The sequence below is a fragment of the Arachis stenosperma genome, chromosome 2 (genome assembly GCF_014773155.1).
Source record: "Arachis stenosperma cultivar V10309 chromosome 2, arast.V10309.gnm1.PFL2, whole genome shotgun sequence".
In the NCBI taxonomy this organism is placed as follows: domain Eukaryota; kingdom Viridiplantae; phylum Streptophyta; class Magnoliopsida; order Fabales; family Fabaceae; genus Arachis; species Arachis stenosperma.
Window position 1 is genome coordinate 13,544,659 of NC_080378.1, and position 23,063 is coordinate 13,567,721.

The 23,063-nt window shown below is 37.5% G+C and overlaps 1 protein-coding gene and 1 non-coding gene across 2 annotated transcripts; one reads left to right on the forward strand and one right to left on the reverse strand.

Annotated features, from left to right (window-relative positions):
* Positions 1 to 13,345: 13,345 nt before the first annotated feature.
* On the forward strand, positions 13,346 to 13,417 carry TRNAD-GUC (transfer RNA aspartic acid (anticodon GUC)). Its single transcript has one exon. It is a non-coding gene; the product is annotated as a tRNA-Asp (tRNA).
* A 988-nt stretch (positions 13,418 to 14,405) lies between these two features.
* On the reverse strand, positions 14,406 to 18,905 carry LOC130960746 (F-box/LRR-repeat protein 17-like). The gene is made up of 11 exons (XM_057886200.1): positions 18,202 to 18,905; positions 17,780 to 17,881; positions 17,076 to 17,220; positions 16,770 to 16,954; positions 16,165 to 16,269; positions 15,888 to 15,985; positions 15,582 to 15,799; positions 15,428 to 15,494; positions 15,224 to 15,309; positions 14,937 to 15,035; positions 14,406 to 14,732 (listed from the first exon to the last, which is right to left on the reverse strand). Exons 1-11 carry the CDS (start codon positions 18,864 to 18,866, stop codon positions 14,667 to 14,669), a joined length of 1,836 nt encoding a protein of 611 aa, XP_057742183.1. The 5' UTR covers positions 18,867 to 18,905; the 3' UTR covers positions 14,406 to 14,666.
* Between the last annotated feature and the right edge of the window lie 4,158 nt (positions 18,906 to 23,063).

Consider the following 23,063-nt stretch of genomic DNA (forward strand, 5'->3'; position numbering starts at 1 on the left):
ATTTAAAAATATCTGTGTTAATTTTATAGTTACTTATGCAATAACTAGAAATGATATGTGTATGGATGTAATATCTAATAAACATGAATTTAATTTTTATAGATGTTAGTTATATGTAATTATGGATGTTATGTATATAAATGTATGAATGTTATGTGTATGAACTTATTAGTTAGTACAATATAATTATAAATGCACATAAAAATACACCAAAAAAAAAATTAAAACAGTTTTTATCATACCTCATCAAAGCTAGTGTAGTTTTCATATTCTCGAAAATTGATTGAGTGGCAATAACCTCGTCAGGTGAGTCCATCTGTTGTTTAAATTTTTCAACACTTTCTACCATAAATACAGTATTAAAGTCGAATTCAAATGTCAATTACAATAATAAATCATAACCGTTATTAATTATTATTATTAATCTTTATATGAACATACCAGAAAAACTATATATGCTATTACGTTTGTCTTAGGACAATTAATGTCGTATAATCATTTTAATTTTATTCTTAAATATAAAAATTAAATTATAAAAGAAAATATTGTAAAATTCGGTTAATTAACGGCTAATTAATCCATAAATGAGAATTTATTCTAGAAAGCCCAAATGTGATTTTTTATGGCTAAATGTGATAGAGGAGATTGAGACGAGAATTTCGGTACCAATTTTATAGAATTCGAACCAAGATTGGACCGAACGGGCCAAACCGGGCCAATCGAACCCAAAGTGGGCCCTTGGCCCAACTAAACTAAACCAAAACCCTAATTTTCAGCACTCTCTCTCCTCGTTAAACACACACACACGCGCGGAAATGGTGGAGAGGAAGGAAAGAACACTCTCTCAAGTTCTCTCCCTTGGTTAATCTTCAAACCACCATAACTTTTGATCTAGAGCTCTGATTGTCGCACCGTTTGCGGCCACGCGTTCACCGCGGAGAGCTCTACAAAACCCATACAATTAATCTTGAGGTAAACCACATTTTGCTCTTCGAATTTTTAGCCTTGATTTCGAGTTTCATGAGCAAAAATGTTGAGATTTTGGGCTCTTTGATGTTATAGGACCCAACTCTCTTGAAGGAGAAGGTTAATCTTGTCTCCTTGGACCTTGGATGTGGTAAGATTCTCAACCCTAGTGTAATTTGTTGTTCTATGATATTTGGGTATTGAGATGTTGTGTATGGGTATGATGATTGTGGCTTAGGTTGTGTATGTATGAATATTGGAGCTTGATTGGTGATATTGAAAAGCTTGAAAAGGGTTTGGTGGTGAAAAATCTGTTCTTGGAAATGTTGAGGCCTTGAGAGCTTGAGAAAAAGTGGTTTGGAAGTGCTCCGGTTGAGCTTGGGAAATCGGCTAAGGTATGGTTTCGGTTTCCCGTATCTAATATGTAATGTGGTAGGAAATACTTAGGCTAGAGGCCCTAAGATAGGCATTGAATTTGTTGATGTTGTTGAATGGTTGATATATATGACGTGGTCATATATGTGATGATGATTATTGATGCCTTGATGGTATGATGTATGAGAAATATGCATGTTGTGATATATGCTTGAGGATTGATTATGGTTGAATTGTGGGTTGAACCATGTTGATGGTGAGTATGACATTGATTGCGTACAATGATGATTTATTGGGATTGGTGTTATTGTAAATTGACATGAGGAAGAGTATGTGGTATGTCAATGTGTTTGAGTTTGTGCCACTTGGGTGAAGTGGGTTAAAATGATGAGATAGTGATTTTTATGAATTGAGATAATGCGTCAATGTGTGAGCTGAGGAGGCTTGATGTTGAATTTGATATATTTTGATTGATTTCAAAGAAAGGGATGAAATTGGCATGTTTTGATTGATTTTAAAAAGAGTTGGAAATGGCTTGTTTTGAAAATGGCATTTTGTGATTTTGTATGAAAAATATGGTTTTTGGGCATACTTTGAAGGGACATAACTTGGACTATGGATCTCTGTTTTATGCCAAATCTGTTTAGAAATAAAATTTGATTCGAGATGTCCATGCCGTTCAAAAAACGGGTGAAAAACGATTTAAAATGAGGAAGTTATGTCCGTTGGAAGGTTAGGGGTTGAATCTGTGAATTCTGCAGCTTTTAACTTAGAAAATTTTTAGCAGAATGACCCCCCGCGCGTAGGCGCACTTGGCGCGTACGCGCCGTTCTTCCAGAAAACGCCATCCACGCTTACGCGTGGTGTGCGCGGGCGCGCCGATGTGCTGCACCAAATGCCCAGCCATTTTCCAGAGAGTTGTGCCAGAAATTGTGTCTGGGGCACGAGAGCACCCACGCGTAAGCGTGGCTGACGCGTGCGCGTCGCTTGGCTATTTTTAAATCCACGCGTTAGCGTGCATGACGCATACGCGTCGTTGAGTTTCGTGGCCATCCACGCGTGCGCGTGGAGTGCGCGTACGCGTGTCCCTGTTTTCATCCCAAAGTTGATTTTTGAGTTTTAAAAGCCAAATCTCGTACTTCTAAGCCTCCAATCTCACCATTTATGTCTTAAATCATTATGATATGCCTAGCAATGAGAAGAGAAGCTAGCGGATGTGGTAACTTGCGAGTGAAGCAAGGGAAAAATGAATGATCAATGAGGATCAAGCATGACTATGTGAGATGCGGAGGAAGGCAGTGGAAGTGCTTGTTATGCCATGGGCCGAAGGGCCGTAATTGTTGATGAATTGACTGGTTATGGATTTAACCGTGAGCCGAATGGCTAGATTATTGCCGTGTTACGGCGGAGCCATGATGATGGCTAAGTATAAATACATATATGCTGTTGAATGAATTGTGAATATTGCACTTCCACTTGGAGATGAGAGTTTTCCTGAGAGGAAGCAGTGGCTAGCCACCACGTGCTCCAGGTTGAGACTCGAAGCTCTTCTGACCCTATGTCGCAAGTGTGGCCGGGCACTGTGAAAAACCCGGATGAGCTCGCCCCCGTAAATATTCACCAGTGAGGGTGATGGATATGGATCATGATTATGATCAAGTTTATGATGAGTATAACTCGAGTTGGGGATGCGCGACAGAGGGACAGTCCAATGGTTAGCTACCAGGACTTGTCGGGTTGGCTCTATAACCGACAGATGATATCATCAGCCACTAGGGACAGGCATTCATCATATGCATACTATGTGAATTGATTGAGATTGCCTATTTGACTGCATATTACCTGCTATTTGTCTAAATGCCTTACTTGTTTCTATTTGTATATCTCTTGTTTGATATAACTGTGTTTGTTACTTTATACTCCTGCTGGTGGTTGGGAGGTCTGAAGGAATTGAAAAGGGAAGTATTATTTAGACTGAAGAATCTTTAGTGAGATGCCCTTTTTGGTTTAGCTTGTTTATAAGTTTTGAATTATCTGGAGGAAGTTTTAGGATTGCCTTCGGCTTTCCTCTATTATTATGTATTATATATGTGGAAGTTGTTACCATGCTGGGGACCTCTGGTTCTCACCCATGCGGATTTTGTGGTTTTCAGATGCAAGACGTGAAGGTTCCCGCTGAGGCATGCTGGAGACTTCTAGATTTGCGAAGATCCTTTGTTCTCGGGACTATGTTTTGGTTTATATGTTTTGCTTAGATACTTTTATCTCCATTGAATAATACAAACTGTGATGACTCATCTTATGGGAGATTTTGGAGAATAGGATTCTATATTTGTGTCCCTTTGGGTTTCCTTTGGGGTTTTGCTTATTTTATCATATGTATATATTGCTATGCTCGGACCGGTTATCTTCGCAGCCGGATTTTGAGTCTTGATATTCCTATTTTTGACACTCCTTTGTATATATATAATCTCGCGTTAGTTTATCCTTGTTCGTTACGTTATCGATCGGAGTGTTGCGCTTTCGAGTTGCGATTTTTGTTTATCCTTTTTCTACAAAGGCTCCTAAATATAATCAATCATTCATACTACTATACGTATTAATTTTTTATTTTAGAGGTCGTAATACCTTGCCATCTCTGAATTATGACTTAAGCATAAGACTCTGTATGGTAGGGTGTTAAATTATGGTATCAGAGCAGTTCGTTCCTGTAGAGCCTGAGGAATGGACTGACTATGCTTATGTGCATTCTCTGTGTGTGTGTTATGTGCTATTAGTATATCTGCTTGATATAATTGGCATAAACGTTCATGAGCATGCATTTGGAACTTTGAAGCACTAGACTTCCAATATTGAGACTGATCAACTTAATATCGATTGTTTGGTGTGTATAGGAACCAGATGGCGCCTCGTGGACGCAGTAGAGGTTGTGTGAGAGGTCATACGAATGCTCGTGCACCAGAGAATAACCCTAATGACCCGATGAACTTTATGACTGCGTTGGAGAATATGGCTACTGCTATGCAAGCCACTGCTGAGGCTCTTGGTCAACAAATGAACAACCATGGTAATGATGGAGGTGAAGTTCAGGGCCCGATGATATTGGCAAACTTTTTGAAGGTTAATCCACCTAAGTTCAAGGGAACTACTAGCCCGACTGAATCTGATACATGGTTTCAGGCTATGGAGTGAGCACTGCAAGCGCAGGTGGTACCTGAAGGGCAGCGTGTGGAGTTCGCTACCTATTTGCTCACTGGGGAAGCGTCGCACTGGTGGCAAGGAATCTGACGCCTCCTGCAGCAGGGTAATGACTATATCACCTGGAATGTCTTCCAAGAGGAGTTCTATAAGAAGTACTTTCCGACTTCTGCTAGGACGGCCAATGAGCTTGAATTATTACAGCTGAAGCAGGGTACTATGTCCGTATCTGAGTATACTGATAAGTTTGAGGAGCTCTTCAGGTTCTCTCGTATGTGCCAAGGGACTCCGGTGGAATATGTGGAATGGAAGTGTGTTAAGTACGAAGGAGGACTTCGGAGCGATATTTTCATTTCAGTGGGACCAATGGAGATTAGGACCTTCTCCGAGTTGGTAAACAAGTGTAGGGTTGCTGAAGAGTGTGTAAAGAGGGCAACCGCTGAGAAAGGAAGTCACAAAGGATCATTCCCACAGAACCGAGGGAAGAACTTTGCACCTAGAGGTCCGCCCTTCAAGAGGGGAGGCTCTTCCAGGAGGCCCAACAACAACAACTCCCAAGGGAATAAGTTTGGGAAGTAGCCTCAGAATGATCAAGTTTGTACTAGATGTGGGAGTCACCATCCGGGAGCACCATGCAAGGCCGGATGGGGTTTGTGCTACAATTGTGGAAAGGCGGGGCATAAAGCCGCAGGTTGTCCGGAGAAATAAAAACAAGGTGCTGGGAAAGCACAACAGACTGGTTGGGTGTTCACCACCTCAGCTATAGGTGCCGAGGGATCCGAGACACTCATTCGAGGTAAATGTGAAATGGCTGGTCAAACTTTAAATGCTTTATTTGATTCGGGAGCATCGCATTCATTCATTGCATTTGAGAAAGCCCATGAGTTAGGATTGAAGATCGTAACCTTAGGTTATGATCTAAGAGTGTATAATGCTACCCATGAAGCCATGGTAACTAGGCTAGGATGCCCAAAAGTTTTGTTTAGGTTCAAGCAGCGCGATTTTGTTCATAATTTAGTCTGCTTGCCGATGATCGGTCTTGATCTTATCTTGGGATTGGACTGGTTATCCGAGAACCATGTCCTGCTTGATTGTTCTACAAAGTCGGTGTACTTCATGCCGGAGGATATAGAAGGGTCGGTCGTGGTGAATAATTATTACTTGAATTCGATGACGGTAAGCTGTTCTGGAACCGAATGTATGGATATCCTGTTGTTAACCGCGGGTGTTTCGGGTGATGATCAAAGGTTGGAACAGATTCTGGTTGTGTGTGAGTTTCCGGAAGTGTTTCCCGATGATATTGATGAGTTTCTACCTAACCGAGAGGTTGAGTTTGCTATTGAGTTGATGCTCGGGGCGGGACCAATCTCAAGTGCTCCTTATAGGATGTCACCGTTAGAGATAGATGAGCTAAAGTCTCAGTTAGAGGATTTGTTGGGTAAGAATTTTATCCGACCAAGTGTCTCTCCATGGGGTGCTCCAGTGTTACTGGTAAAGAAGAAAGATGGGAGTATGCGACTCTGTGTGGATTACAGGCAGATGAACAAGGTCACAATAAAGAATAAGTATCCATTGCCGAGAATTGATGATCTTATGGATCAGTTACAAGGAGCTGGGGTTTTTTCCAAGATCGATTTGCAATCCGGTTATCACCAGATAAGGATGAGGGGTGAGGATATCCCTAAGACCGCTTTCAGGACTCGGTATGGTCATTACGAGTACACTGTAATGTCTTTTGGGTTGACAAACGCTCCAGCAGTATTCATGGATTATATGAATAGAGTTTTCCGTCCATTTCTGGATAAATTCGTTGTTGTCTTCATTGATGACATACTAATTTACTCCAAGACTGAAGAAGAGCATGTGGAACATTTGAGGACCGTGTTGCAGATTCTAAAGGAGAAGAAACTTTATGCAAAACTGTCTAAGTGTGAGTTTTGGAAGAGTAAGGTGAAGTTTTTGGGCCACGTGGTGAGTAAAAAGGGAATAGCCGTAGATCCAACTAAGGTGGAGGCAGTGATGGATTGGAAACAACCAACCACCGTAACAGAGGTAAGGAGTTTTCTGGGCTTAGCTGGCTATTACCGAAGGTTTATCAAGGGCTTTTCACATATAGCTTTGCCAATGACAAAGTTAACCTGCGAAGACACTCCGTTTGTTTGGACTCCTGAGTGCGAGGAGAGCTTTCAAACTTTGAAGAAAAATTTGACCACTGCACCTGTGTTGGTGTTACCTGAGCCGAACGAGCCTTTTGAGGTGTACTGTGATGCTTCATTGAAGGGTCTAGGGTGCGTACTGATGCAGCATCGTAATGTGGTGGCGTATGCCTCACGGCAGTTGAGACCACATGAAGTTAATTATCCTACGCACGATTTGGAACTTGTTGCAGTCGTGTTTGCGCTAAAGGTGTGGATGCATTACCTTTATGGGGTTAAGTTCCAAGTCTTCTCTGATCATAAGAGCTTGAAGTACCTCTTTGATCAGAAAGAGCTTAATATGAGGCAGAGGAGGTGGATGGAATTATTGAAGGACTACGACTTTGAGTTGAATTACCATTCGGGAAAGGCGAATGTAGTGGCGGATGCGTTAAGTCGAAAGTCGTTATATGCCGCTTGGATGATGCTTCAAGAGGAGAAGTTGCTCAAGGAATTCGAGAGTCTGAAAATTGGTGCTCGAGAAGTATCCGGAACTTTGTGTTTGAGCCGACTAGAAATCTCAAGTGACTTTAAATCCGAACTCCTAAAGGCTCATCAAAATGATGAAGCGTTATGGAAGGTGTTACCGGCTATTGAGCAAGGAAAACAGTGGAGAGTGTCGGAAGAAAAAGATGGGTTATGGAAATTCAAGGGTAGGATCATTGTGCCAGATGTTGGCACTTTAAGGCAGGATATTTTAAAAGAGGCACACAAAAGTGGATTCTCCATTCACCCGGGAAGTACTAAGATGTACCATGATTTAAAGGCGATGTTTTGGTGGCCAGGTATGAAGAATGATGTGGCAGAATATGTTTCAAAATGCTTAAGTTGTCAAAAGGTAAAGATTGAACATCAAAGACCTTCCGGGATGTTGCAACCTTTAGAGGTTCCGCAATGGAAGTGGGAAAGTATTGCAATGGACTTTGTGTCGGGATTGCCAAAGACTAGGGCTGGTTTTGATGCTATTTGGGTGATTGTGGACCGACTGACGAAGTCAGCTCACTTTTTACCCATTCGGATGACTTACACCCTTGAGGAGCTAGCACGGTTATACATAAAGGAAATTGTGAAACTTCATGGTGTACCTGCTACTATAATCTCTGATAGAGATCATCGTTTCACTTCAAGGTTTTGGGGTGCATTTCAGAAAGCTTTTGGAACCCGACTAAGCTTGAGCACGGCTTACCATCCTCAAACAGATGGTCAATCCGAGAGGACCATCCAAACACTAGAGGATATGTTGAGGGCTTGTGTTTTGGACCAACCGGCGAGTTGGGATCGGTATATGCCATTAGTGGAGTTTGCATACAATAATAGTTATCATGCGAGCATCGGAATGGCTCCGTATGAGGCCTTGTATGGGAGGAAATGTCAATCTCCGCTATGTTGGTATGAAGCTGGGGAGAAAGGCTTGTTGGGGTCGGAAATGATAGCTGAGACTACTGAACAAATCAAGAAAATCCGAAATAGGATGCTTACGGCGCAAAGTCGCCAGAAGAGTTACGCCGATCAGAGGCGAAAGCCCTCAGAATTTGAGAAAGGAGGCCATGTTTTCCTTAAGGTTACTCCGACTACGGGAGTAGGTAGGGCGATTAAAACAAAGAAGTTGAATCCTCGATACATTGGTCCATTTCAGATCCTGGAGAGGGTTGGACCGGTGGCGTATCGGATGGCTCTACCACCTCATTTTTCAAACCTGCACGACGTGTTTCACGTGTCGCAACTTCAGAAGTACACTCCTGATGCTAGCCATGTGTTAGAACCTGAATCGGTTCAGTTAAGGGAAGATTTGACGCTTCCAGTGGCTCCAGTCAGAATTGATGATACTAGTATCAAACGGTTGCGTGAAAAAGAGGTTTCATTAGTCAAAGTGGCTTGGAGTCGAGGCGGTGTTGAGGAACACACTTGGGAACTTGAGTCGGAGATGCAGACGGATTATCCGCACTTATTCTCAGGTAATTGCATTTGAATTTTGTGGGCAAAATTCCCAATTAGGTGGGTAGAATGTAAAATCTGGTTAATTAACGGCTAATTAACTCATAAATGAGAATTTATTCTAGAAAGCCCAAATGTGATTTTTATGGCTAAATGTGATAAAGGAGACTGAGACGAGAATTTCGGTACCAATTTTATAGAATTCGGACCAAGATTGGACCGAACGGGCCAAACCGGACCAATCGGACCCAAATTGGGCCCTTGGCCCAACTAAACTAAACCAAAACCCTAGTTTTCAGCACTCTCTCTCCTTATTAAACACATACACACGCTGAAATGGAGGAGAGGAAGGGAAGAACACTCTCTCAAGTTCTCTCCCTTGGTTGATCTTCAAACCACCATAACTTTTGATCTAGAGCTCCGATTGCTGCACTGTTTGCGGCCACGCATTCACCGTGGAGATCTCTACAAAACCCATACAATTAATCTTGAGGTAAGACATGTTTTGCTCATCGAATTTCTAGCCTTGATTTCGAGTTTCATGAGCAAAAATGTTGAGATTTTGGGCTCTTTTATGTTATAGGACCCAACTCTCTTGAAGGAGAAAGTTAATCTTGTCTCCTTGGACCTTGGGTGTGGTAAGATTCTTAATCCTAGTGTAATTTTTTGTTCTATGATATTTGGGTATTGAGATGTTGTGTATGGGTATGATGATTGTGGCTTAGGTTGTGTATGTATGAATATTGGAGCTTGATTGGTGATATTGAAAAGCTTGAAAAGGGTTTGGTGGTGAAAAATCTGTTCTTGGAAATGTTGAGACCTTGAGAGCTTGAGGAAAAGTGGTTTGGAAGTGCTCCGGTTGAGCTTGAGAAATCGGCTAAAGTATGGTTTCGGTTTCCTGTATCTAATATGTAATGTGGTAGGAAATACTTAGGCTAGAGGCCCTAAGATAGGCATTGAATTGTTGATATTATTGAATGGTTGATATATATGATGTGGTCATATATGTGATGATGATTATTGATGCCTTAATGGTATGATGTATGAGAAATATGCATGTTGTGATATATGCTTGAGGATTGATTATGGTTGAATTGTGGGTTGAATCATGTTGATGGTGAGTATGACATTGATTGTGTACAATGATGATTTATTGGGATTGGTGTTGTTGTAAATTGGCATGAGGAAGAGTATGTGGTATGTCAATGTGTTTGAGTTTGTGCCACTTGGGTGAAGTGTGTTAAAATGATGGGATAGTGATTTTTATGAATTGAGATAATGCGTCAATGTGTGAGTTGAGGAGGCTTGATGTTGAATTTGATATATTTTGATTGATTTCAAAGAAAGGGATGAAATTGGCATGTTTTGATTGATTTTGAAAAGAGTTGGAAATGGCTTGTTTTGAAAATGGCATTTTGTGATTTTGTATGAAAAACATAGTTTTGGGCATACTTTGACGGGACATAACTTGGACTACAGATCTCTGTTTTGTACTAAATCTGTTTAGAAATGAAATTTGATCCGGGATGTCCATGCCGTTCAAAAAATGGGTGAAAAACGATTTAAAATGAGGAAGTTATGTCCGTTGGAAGGTTGGGGGTTGAATTTGTGAATTCTGCAGCTTTTAACTTAGAAAATTTTTAGCAGAATGACCCCTCGCGCGTAGGCGCACTTGGCGTGTACGCGCCGTTCTTCCAGAAAACGCCATCCACGCGTACGCGTGGTGTGCGCGGGCGCGCCGATGTGCTGCACCCAATGCCCAGCCATTTTCCAGAGAGTTGTGCCAGAAATTGTGCCTGGGGCACGAGAGCACCCACGCATAAGCATGGCTGACGCGTGCGCGTCGCTTGGCTATTTTTCAATCCATGGGTTAGCGTGCATGACGCATACGTGTTGATGAGTTTCGTGGCCATCCACGCATGCGCGTGGAGTGCGCATACGCGTGGCCCTGTTTTCATCCCAAAGTTGATTTTTGAGTTTTAAAAGCCAAATCTCATACTTCTAAGCCTCCGATCTCACCATTTATGTCTTAAATCATTATGATATGCCTAGCAATGAGAAGAGGAGCTAGCGGATGTGGTAACTTGCGAGTGAAGCAAGGGAAAAATGAATGATCAATGAGGATCAAGCATGACTATGTGAGATGCGGAGGATGGCGGTGGAAGTGCTTGTTATGCCATGGGCCGAAGGGCCGTAATTGTTGATGAATTGGCTGGTTATGGATTTAACCGTTAGCCGAATGGCTAGATTATTGCCGTGTTACGGCGGAGCCATGATGATGGCTAAGTATAAATGCATATATGCTGTTGAATGAATTGTGAATGTTGCACTTCCACTGTTGGAGATGAGAGTTTCCCTAGGAGGAAGCAGTGGCTAGCCACCACGTGCTCCAGGTTGAGACTCGAAGCTCTTCTGACCCTATGTCGCAAGTGTGGCCGGGCACTGTGAAAGACCTGGATGAGCTCGCCCCCGTAAATATTCACCAGTGAGAATGATGGATATGGATCATGATTATGATCAAGTTTATGATGAGTATAACTCGAGTTGGGGATGCGCGACAGAGGGACAGTCCAATGGTTAGCTACCAGAACATGTCGGGTTGGCTCTATAACCGACAGATAATATCATCAGCCACTAAGGACAGGCATTCATCATATGCATACTATGTGAATTGATTGAGATTGCCTATTTGACTGCATATTACCTGCTATTTGTCTAAATGCCTTACTTGTTTCTATTTGTATATCTCTTGTTTGATATAACTGTGTTTGTTACTTTATACTCCTGCTGGTGGTTGGGAGGTCTGAAGGAATTGGAAAGGGAAGTATTATTTAGACTGAAGAATCTTTAGTCAGATGCCCTTTTTGGTTTAGCTTGTTTATAAGCTTTGAATTATCTGGAGGAAGTTCTAGGATTGCCTTCGGCTTTCCTCTATTATTATGTATTATATATGTGGAAGCTGTTACCATGCTAGGGACCTCTGGTTCTCACCCATGCGGATTTTGTGATTTTCAGATGCAGGACGTGAGGGTTCCCGCTGAGGCATGCTGGAGACTTCTAGATTTGCGAAGATCCTTTGTTCTCGGGACTATGTTTTGGTTTATATGTTTTGCTTAGATACTTTTATCTCCATTGAATAATACAAACTGTGATGACTCATCTTATGGGAGATTTTGGAGAATAGGATTCTGTATTTGTGTCCCTTTGGGTTTCCTTTGGGGTTTTGCTTATTTTATCATATGTATATATTGCTATGCTCGGACCGGTTATCTTCGCAGCCGGATTTTGAGTCTTGATATTCCTATTTTTGACACTCCTTTGTATATATATAATCTCGCATTGGTTTATCCTTGTTCGTTACGTTATCGATCGGAGTGTTGCGCTTTTGAGTTGCGATTTTTGTTTATCCTTTTTCTACAAAGGCTCCTAAATATAATCAATCATTCATACTACTATACGTACTAAATTTTTATTTTAGATGTCGTAATACCTTGCCATCTCTAAATTATGACTTAAGCATAAGACTCTATATGGTAGGGTGTTACAAATATTAAGTATTGATTACAAGAATGCCTAATAATAAGAGATATGATATTATAATTAATATTATTAATAAGTGGAGTTGATAAGAATATGATAAGTGAAATGATAAATAGAATGATAAGAGAGTGGACTAAAAAATGAAATTGTTATTAAATGATGTAAATAAAGTATATTAAAAAAGTTTTGGCTAATTATGGCTAAAATTTTTTGGTTACCAAACTTTTTCCTTGCTAAAAATTAGAGTGAATACTCAATCTAATTTCTGATAATTTTTGTGAATGACTACGAGATCTTTAAATGAAAAAAAAATACTTTTTTCAATTTTTGATATTTAATTTTGTCAAATTGGTTAGTTTCTCTGTTAATGATTTTTTTTAAAACATATTTATTTGACACGTTAATCACTAAAATATTTTTTATTTAATTTTTATAAATAAAAATAATTTAAAAATTAATAATATTTCTTAATTTTATACAGTAAATTTAACTAAGTATTTGAAAAAAATAATAGAAAAATAAAAATAAAAACTACGGCCGTAATAATTATCCTTAAAAGATAACGGGACTCCTGATAAAATAAAATTTGTTAATTCTAGTTGGTTTTTAATGGATAAATCAACAGTTTAACATAATATATATGCTTATTCCATTAATACAGATAAAAAATATTGATAAAGAGACTAATCAATCTTATCAAAATAAATATCAAAAACCAAAAAATATATTTATTTTTAAAGACTTCATTATCTTTTAAAATAATTATCAGCAACTATTTACGATTTTTTCTCTAAAAACTAAGGAGGTGAAAATTGTCTCATACTTGATGAAAATCATTAAAGTCATATCGCCAAATACCATGCAACTAGTAACACATAGTAAATACTATTTAAGATGTTAAATGATTTCTTTCCCAAAACAAAGATGTATACCATCTCCGGATTCTGATCGAAAAGAATGGTTAAATAATGGTGTTATTTCACCATAGATGCAAAGGATGAAACAACCAGATATCCTTAGAGAATGTTTTTTCTCCTTCAGCCTATTATTAGCAACACTGCAAGAGTGCCGACAACAGCATAGGAAAAATCAAAAGTTACTATAAATAAATGTTAGTTTCCTTTCGTGAACATCAAGTCGTTGTAGTATAGTGGTGAGTATTCCCGCCTGTCACGCGGGTGACCCGGGTTCGATCCCCGGCAACGGCGTTTCTTTTTATTGCTCACACTTGTCTTCTTCATGGTGCATACTTTTGGAGGAAAATCTCATCAAAGAATCCAAGACCCATTTGATGACGTAAACACATTACCACATCCACTGGTATTAGAAGGGTTCAAGCTACCATCAACTTTAAGCTTAACCAGGTTAATGGAGAAAATGTGCTTGATTGCAGAAACCAAATGAACCCTCTCTTGGTATAATTGAAATCTCTAAGACTCTCCCCCGAGCAAATAATGCAAGTCGAAGTACTCAGTAGGAGGTCATTTTCTTTCTTTCATTTGAAGAGGCAGAAGAGCTCATAGTACGACATGGTATCTTGTCCATTATTTCAAAAAAATCCGATACTAATTCTCTTCAAAGGAGGACCAGCATTTAGTTCAGCTATCTTGGCTTTGTGATGCCATTGGATTTCAGTGTTTTCTCCTACAATGAATTGTCCCATGTAGTTTCTTATAATAATCTCCTCACCAGAAGAAGGTTCATCGTAAAAAATTGCATAAACTGATTCTTCTTTCTCATGATCAAGTCTCTTCCTTCTCAGTTACTCACTGAGCTTAGTAATGATCCAATTCCTCACTACATGCGATGTCATTGATAAACTGAAACTGATTGTTGGGTTTAATGTCATTCCTTGCAGCAATTGTTTCATTTTTATTGCTTAATTAGTTATATACTTATATTTTAGTCCCAATTTCACTAGTATTTTCTGTTTCTTGTTCGTTCTTGTTGAAATGTATTACTATGCTCATTGTCCTGGGATTCGAATGCTAATCAATTCATCATGAAGCAACAAACTTTACCTAAACTAATGAGGTTTCAAGAATCAATTGTTGGACTATATTACACGATTTTAACATTCTACATAAGCTATGCAATTTAGTTATCTAAACACAATAAATTTATCAGAATTCTAAACGATAATCCAAGCATAATCATTTTAGCAGCTCTTTAGTACAAGCCTGCGGGGTAAAAATGAATCTCATAAGAAAAAATGTTTATTTATTGAAAATGAAGCTGTCACCATATGTTCATAACAATGGCTCAACTTGAACATTTATCTAATTGAAATGAGATACAGTTCTAGGGCATTCATTAAGGAGCCTAACATGAAAAAATAAAATAAAATATGACGTGTTTATATCCGGCTACTAAGGGGATTATGCTTCTGAAACTTAAAAATCACAACATACAATATATTGCACAAGTATACATTGGAAATTAAAGGGCATGAAATGATCAGTTCACAAGCACATTACAAAGCCGTCTCTCAATCTTCCTCCGCTTCTTATCAGGCTCAGGACACTGTAAAAGCAAAAAATAAGATTAAATCTTCATGTGTAACAATTCAAAGCATAGCAGGAATTAAGCAAACTATGTTAGTTTAGTTAATTCAATTTTCTAATGTGGGGGATTAAAACAAAAAACCAAACACTTAAGAAATCATCTGTTCCACTCGAGAAAAGAAGTACTGTAAAGCAGCTTTATGTTTTTTCCTTTGTGCTTTACCTCATCCTCCAGTAAATAAGGAACTCGAACTCTTTTCGAGCCATCAGGTAGACGTTTAGAAGGTGATTGGTTCTCCATAGCAGTAAAGGCATTGCAAACCTGCATACAAGTTATACAAATATATTTTACATCAGCACCATGGAGGCATGGAGAAATAAACCACAAGGTCACAGTAACTATGCTCAATTCATGAACTGGAAATTTGTTCCTTAAACATAACTCAGACCCAAAATTTAGTACATTAATCCATAAACGTATAAGGAAAATAGTATGTGAATAACTGTTACCTGACTTTGGATAGCCCCAATTAACATATCTTTACAACCTGATGCATGCACATTTTCTAACGTGGGGCACTGAAGCAGCAGTCGTTCTGAGCCAATTAAATCAGTTAGAAAAAAAAAATCAATCTTACAATTTTCAAGAAATCACTGGAAAGGTTAAATAAAACTTTCAGCCAATAATAACTAAACAGGGAAATGAAATGATACCTGGATGCAAATTCCTACAAGAATTTAGATTCAGATCATTAAGCTGTGGACAATTTAAATATAGGGCCTGCACAATAATTGAAAGAAGAAATATGAAGATCCGAAGCCAGGAAAAATAATATTTAATAAACATATTCAGCTTAATAAAACTCACATCCAAGCCAGAGCAACCCCATAAACTAAGCTTCTTTAAATGGCTATGTTTGATAATTAACTTTTGATTTGTAAGCTGCATATTTGTGCTGGATGTTTCCTGTGGTTTGCAATTGTCTTCATCAGTGGTTGGATTAAGTGAATCAGGATCACATATGGTCATGCCGCAGTCCATAAGCTCAAGAAGCGGAAGCTGAGCAGTAGCAAATTGAATGCCACCTGAAAAATGTTAGAGTAGATTAGTAAGCAGAAACTCAAGCAAGTACTAGAGTTTTGTGAAGTAAACGAACTTGTAAGAGGAAATTACTTGAAGTCACATTAGGACAAAGGGCAAGAAGGAGTCTTGACAATGTTTCAGGGAACACATTGCAAATTATTCCTATGCCACTGTCACTTATGCCAGATCTGTGATGAAGGATAATCATTAGAAATATGTTCCAGAAGTGTAAGAAAATTGAGAGGGGGGAGGCAAACTACAATTAAATGTTGCATTGAGTTTTACTGTATATTTTTGTATGCATGCATTGAGTTTTATCCAAAGCTTGTCAAAAAGGTGAATGAATTAAAGTAGGTACGATACATACCCACTGAGATCAAGCAATTCTAAATTAGGGTAGCTAGAAGCAATAGCAGCAACAGATGCATCAGTAATTTCAGATCCGAGAACAAGAGAAAGCATTCGCAGCCCCCTGATGATTCCACATTTAATGAATTCCAATAAGTTCACCAATCAAATGGATTTTGTATCACACATCAACTTATCATAACAAAATAGAAGAAAAACAAAACTGAAATGTTCATTGAATTTATGACAAATAGGCCTGACATAGCATGTTTATCCCTGTCGGATAAGAGCCTGGGATTTCAGATATGTAAATTGAGGTTGGGAATAAATTAAGGTTTGATCCCAAAGTATTCATTGCAAATTTAATGATCTTTGTGTGTGAATCTTACTTACAGGTTACGCTTTTATAGTTATTATATGAGTCAGTTTCATTTCATATACATCCTTTGACATTACGCATAAATTGGAAGTAGGAGGTCTTCCATCCGGAACTTGTAGATGTTTGATGCTTGCACAATATGTATGAATTAGTAGATGGAGAAAGTTCAGAATATTGTGATTAAAACTTCTATGTGAACAAAATTTGTTAATCACAATCGGAAAATGGAGTTCAAGATTACAAACCTCAATTGAGCAGCTGTAAGAGCAAGCACAGCAGCATGAGAAAGCCTCAAAGCAGCTATATGTATATTCTGCAATCTTGAACAATTTCTGCCCAATCCTTCAATCATAGTTGTTAGATCAGTACTATCATTTTCTTGTCGAGAAAACTCCAACGAAATCTCTCTCAACTGGGGACAGTTAAATACCTAACATTTCAAAGCAACTGTTAGTAACTAAAGTTCCCTCTCAATGCCTGCCCAGTTCTATCAATCTAAAGTTTGATCACACCATACAATATCAAGAGGAGAAAGGAAAGGTAACAATCACCATTTTAGAAAGAGAGTGCAGATCTGACAGCCAAAGGGTAGAAAGACTAGCCGAACAGAGGACAAAGCCACCCAGGTTAGAACAACCTTCCATCTTGAGGCATTTGAGGCTTCTCTTGTCAGCAACAAACCGGCCTAACTCACCCCTGGTTTCTCATCGTTGAACAACAAATAAAGCAAATAAGCATAAAGCAGCAATCCTTCGTATGGAGCTAAGGCTAAAGCAACTTGTAGCTTGTAGCATAAATACAGAAGGGAAGAAGTAATTGAACATAAATTAAAAATAAATGAAGACTTTCACTTATGAAACAGAAATTAACAGGAAAGGACAAACCCAATAGCTACTACAGTCTCGAGCACTTATCAACAAAATGTAAACCAACAATGGGGCAAAACAAAAGTTGCACCCTCTACTTATAAAAACAGTTTCACAATATACAACATAGTTCTTCACGGCTACAACCAACATTTACACCACAAAGCAATGTTAACACAACTTGAGATCCAAAATCGTACTAGAAATTATTTAGTTACTGTAGATTTAGCTCATTAATTTCTAGGGTTGACGCATTGAATCAAAACAACATTAAGGTCACATTGTATAACCAAACACCTTAACATGAATCACATATGCAGGTGTTCAACAACATTAAGAACTCATTTTCCACTAAAACTAAAAAAAAAGAATGAGAACACGAATAATACCCATTGATCCGATTGGTTGCGCCATCAGACATCGAGACCTCCATATACTCCAGATTTGAACACGAAAACGCAATGCAAGCCAGCATCGTTGAGTCAAAATCACTGCAAAAACCAAAACGAGTTAGATTCATGAATAAACAAAAAAAAAATGTTATTTTACGAGCTAGCAACGAGATAACTCCCTCTTTTTTTAATCCAATCTTCTTTTTACTTTATCCATTTACTACGGTTTCTCTTATAACCATTCCCATGATTCATTCATATTACAGCAGCGTTAGTTTCTTCTTGCGATTGTTAACTACCAATTTCAGATTCAAAGCTTCGACACATTTTAGATTTCGTTATTTTATTATTTATTATTGCTGTTATTCGATCGAAATCAAAACGCAACAATATCCAAAATCTGCTACACAAAGTCACACCTTTCCATTCTAAGAGAGAGCCTCACGATCCCAGGGCATTTCTGCAACATCGATGCCACAAAACCGACGTGAACGTTCGCCGGAACCCTAAGTCTCAACTCCTCCGCCGCCTTCCAAAGTCTCTTGGCAGTCTCCCTCCATCCCTTGGAGACCTGCGCCGCCGCCAACAATCCCACCGGCGGCAGCCTCCGAAGCACCTCCCACCGGAGACTCGCCGGCAAACCGCACGAATCCAAATCCAAATCCAGATCCATTTTCAGATCTAGATCATCATCAGCGTCCGCAAACGAATCACCAACCGTTCTATCCTCTATTTCCGACGCATCGATCCCTCCGCTGGAAATGGCAGCACCACCGTCATCGAAATCATCGAATGACAGGGCACGGCGGAGGCGAGACGGCGCCGCCTTCCGGAGCGCGGATGCGGAGGAAGATGCAGAAACGGCATAGTGAGACGAATCGGTTGATATGGCGGTGGCAACGGCGGTGACGGCGGCGGAGATGGGAGTTTTCACGTTACAGACGTGACCTTTCTTAGGTTGGCCACATCGGCCACAATTGTAATTGCCACGCTTCTTCCCGCGCTTACCGTCGGAGATATCGACGGCACCACCACTCGCATCCGGTGGTGGCGGGGCGGCCACCTTAGGGTGAGAGTGATGCATTGTGAGGTTAGAAATTAGAGAGGGAAATGCAAACGCGAATGCGTCGATCTTAAAATGCATTATAAAGGAAGGCGGGAACCTTGCGCGCCTTTATTGTTTTTTTTTTTTTTCTTCTTTCACTCTTTTTGTTTTCAATTTATTGTCTTAAGAAAAGTAAAAATAAAAATTTGGTTTTTGTAGTTTTGCGAAATCAGGATTGAGTTTGAATTTATATTTATAGAGTTTAGTTTCTACATGCTTATACTTTTTTTTTCAATCCTTGACTTTTTTTTGTTGAGAGTATAATCATGAAGCTAAGGTTCATCAAATTAATTGTCATTTAAAAATAATATGATTTTTTTATTATAAGGATATATGTTAATATTATTAATTAAAAAAACTTAAAAAATTTTATAAAACTTAAGTTAATAATATATTTGATATGTATTTATTAAAAATATTTAAAAAATAAAAAATATATTAATAATTTTAATATGTATTTTTAAAAAATATATTAATTAATTTAAATCTCATTACTAAATAAGCACCTGTTAATTTAGAGAGAAAGTGATAGAATTGTTTTTAAAACTTTTGTATATTAAGGATATAATTAATAATTTAGTTATAACAAATAAAACTATTACATAAAATTGTCAGATATTGAAATATAAACTAAAAAATAAATATTTGATTATAAACTAATAAATAAATTATTACAAATTTTGATATAAATAGTCATTTCACTAATTTGAAACTCATTTATATACTACTAGTATTTTAAAATTAAATTATAATTATATTAAATTTTAATTGAACTCGTAATTAAATTTATACGTGTGGTTTATTAATTATTATATATATAATAGCAGTAAGGGTGTGCATGGGTCGGATGAAACCGGATTTGATGCGACACAGATCTGACTCGAAATATATAACGGGTCTATTTATTAGACCGAATTCGACCATAGATCCGATGAAACTTATACACTTTCGAGCCACGATTATACTGGATAAAAACCGGAGTTAACATTACATTACCTTGTTACCTTTTTATAAGTTAGGATGTGAAAATATCAAAATTTTCAATACTCCAACCATTATTTGACATGGTAAAATTCACTCAAAAAAATATAACAAGAACTAACTCTTCTCTAAAATCAAAGCATAACCATAATCAATACTAATATTGTCTAATAACACCAAATATTTAAATCAATACAAATAACACAATATTATGCATTAATCAATCTAAAACCTTATGTATTTTAAATATAAAACATTAACTTAGAATCTTGTAATAACTAATAACATAAAATATTAAGGTTTACAATACTTAAATTCCATATAAGAATAGTCATCATCCATCACTAATAACACAAAATATTAATTGTGTATGATGACCAGACTACCGAACCGATTTCGGGAAACGCGAGTCATAGTCCGAATCCGACCTGAAATAATGATTGGGTCTACTTTTAAAATTTTTATCTGATTCTAAATCCGATAAAATTACACCAAATTAATTTTTAAAGTGTTCGAAGTCAAACCGAACCTTTAAACCAGGCCGGACCATACACACCCCTGGACAGATAGTAGTAATATCTATATAGTATATACGGGTGGTGACATGCTCGAGGCACGAAGGATCAAACGATCAATGGAAAATTATTATACTAAAATTATATAGTAATTAATTGGTTTTATAACGGTATCTTCCTTAATTAAAAATTTGTATCTTTCCAGACCTTTGACAATTTTTTTAATGGCAATGAATGTTTAATAATTAAGTTTATTGGTTTTTTTTTTTTATGAACAAGATTTGTAAACATGATTAATAAATTTGTCTAATTGAATAATTTGTTAACAGAGTACTTATCCATTCTGAATTTATGATGCAATCTTGGTCAAATTAAAATGAACGTGTGAAGATAATTATGTCTATTTAACCATTTTGTATAATTGAATATTGTGCAGAAATCATTTCCAATTTTCAGGTTGAAATTATTTACTAAATTTTGCTTTTGGAAGGTAAGTGAAAATAATAGATAAGATACCTTCAAAAAATATATAGATAAGATTTTGATTTTTCTTTTTGTGACAATATAAGATTTGGTTTGGATATATTTTAAATGTACTATTATGTCCCACTGAAAATAAACGTATATACTATATAAGGTTTTTTTTTTTTTTACTAATAGTTGTCGATCAGAAAAACAAGTTAATAATTGAACTTTTTAATTTTGATATGGGATAAGGAATGGTGTATGGCAAGATTATTGAGGCATAGGATGATTCATATTAGGGTGTTTGTAGTGCGATATGGATTGGTTTTGAATAAAAAATTTATTTGATTCGAATACTAATTTTACTTGCGATGCTGGATTGGATGGTTTTTTAAAAAAAATCTGATCTAATTTCAAGCGGTTTGGATTTGATTGGATTATTTATGATTTTGTAAATTAAAAAAATTAAATACATATAACAAGTCTCAATATCAAATTTTAAATACTCAACAATATTTCAAAAAACTAATGATAACATAATAATAGAAATAAAATTATAGGTTAGTTAAAATAAATAATATTTTGAACATAAAATATTTTTTAAATAATAATAATAATACATGAATAATATAAAAATGTATAACAAATTGAACATGTATTAAGTATAATTGTAAATATAATAATAAAATAATAATATTATAGCATATTGTGCAGTTTGGATTGGATTGGATCGGTCATGAAAAGTATATCCGAAATCTGATCCGATCTAGCGGTTTGCAAAAAATAAAATCCAATCAAAACCGAATTAATGCGATTTTAATCGGTTTTTTGATTGGATGAGCGGTTTAATTTGGATTGGTTTGAATTTGAATACTTATAATTCACAGCACTGTGATGTATGTGTTGAAGAAATCAGGGAATACATGTCCAACATTAATACGAGCATCAGCCTCGGCTCTTTTTTCGGTGAATAACTCATTAAGCTTGTAAAATGTTGCCTTAACAAATGCAATGATTGGGAGATTGCACGTCTCTTTCATGACCGAATTAATGCATTCTACTATATTGGTGGTCATATGATTCCATCAGTATCCACCATCAAATGCCAAAACATACTATTCGTGTGGGATCCTGTTCAGCCAGTTGGTGTAAGCCTCATCCCACTTGCATAATCGCTGATAATGCATCTCGTACTCGCAAATCGTCATCGAATATTCTGTGATAAAAAAAAGGTCAACTATAAACAAAATTCATTATAATAGTAATTATAACAATAACAAATTTTGTTTTATGCAAATTTATCAATATTGTTGATAAACTTCTGCAAGTACGGAGCCTTTAACTTCTTCAAGAAGTTAGATTCTATTTGCTTTATACAAAACATGTAAAAAGTTCTAGGAGGAGATCAAACTCTATTACTATGAGTAATAGCTAAACTGATGGATTCGTGTTGATCGGAGATGAGGCACACACCATCACGTGTCACTACATGTTGTCGCAAGTTACTAAGAAAAAAGTGTCACGCACGATATTGTTATTGTCATCCCGTGAAATCGCAACCAACAAACAATGCTTATATTTTTTATACAAATGAGTCTCGTTTACCTGCACTACTGTCTTGCAATGTCTGAATGCTCAAATACAAGGGTAATAATTTCAGAAGACTCGATGTAGTACATGGATATTAGGAACCAAGTCTTCCCCCTAGTACGCAGGTATTGTTTCAAAATGAACGACTGCTGATGACTTCTTATGACACATGGTCTCAAACCATATGAGCAAAGCTTCATACGAAGCTTCCTAACCTCCAAAAATAGACTCTGCTGCCTTCTGCTTTGCTAACCATGCTTTGCAGTAACTTGTGGTATAGTTAAACTTCAACTGTACTTCCGCAATGACTGATTTCACCTTTATAGACGGATCAACTTCTACCAACGGCTTTATTACTTCTGCAATTGTGTTGGAATCCAGCTTCAAATGATATTGAAAAACAGTCACCCTAGTACAAGTGTGACTACCATTGTACCTCCTTAATCCTTATCTCCCAGCAGTACTTCCTGATTAGCCAATCACAACCTGCGTCGTATCGTGTACATTTAGCATAGAATGTCATTGGTTCTAACTCATACACCCGATAATCTATACCTCTATAGATGGTATAATCTTTCATCGCCTTAATCACTGCCTCCCTAAGACTGAATTCCATTTCGATGAT

Bases quoted from the DNA above. Each gene is read 5' to 3' on its own strand.
- LOC130960746 (XM_057886200.1), bottom strand. From the start codon at position 18,866: ATGCATCACTCTCACCCTAAGGTGGCCGCCCCGCCACCACCGGATGCG. The intron at 17,221-17,779 runs GTATTATTCGTG...ATGAGAAACCAG, and splicing joins GCAACCAATCGGATCAATGG to GGGTGAGTTAGGCCGGTTTG. The intron at 15,495-15,581 runs GTGAGTTTTATT...ATTATTGTGCAG, and splicing joins GGGGTTGCTCTGGCTTGGAT to GCCCTATATTTAAATTGTCC.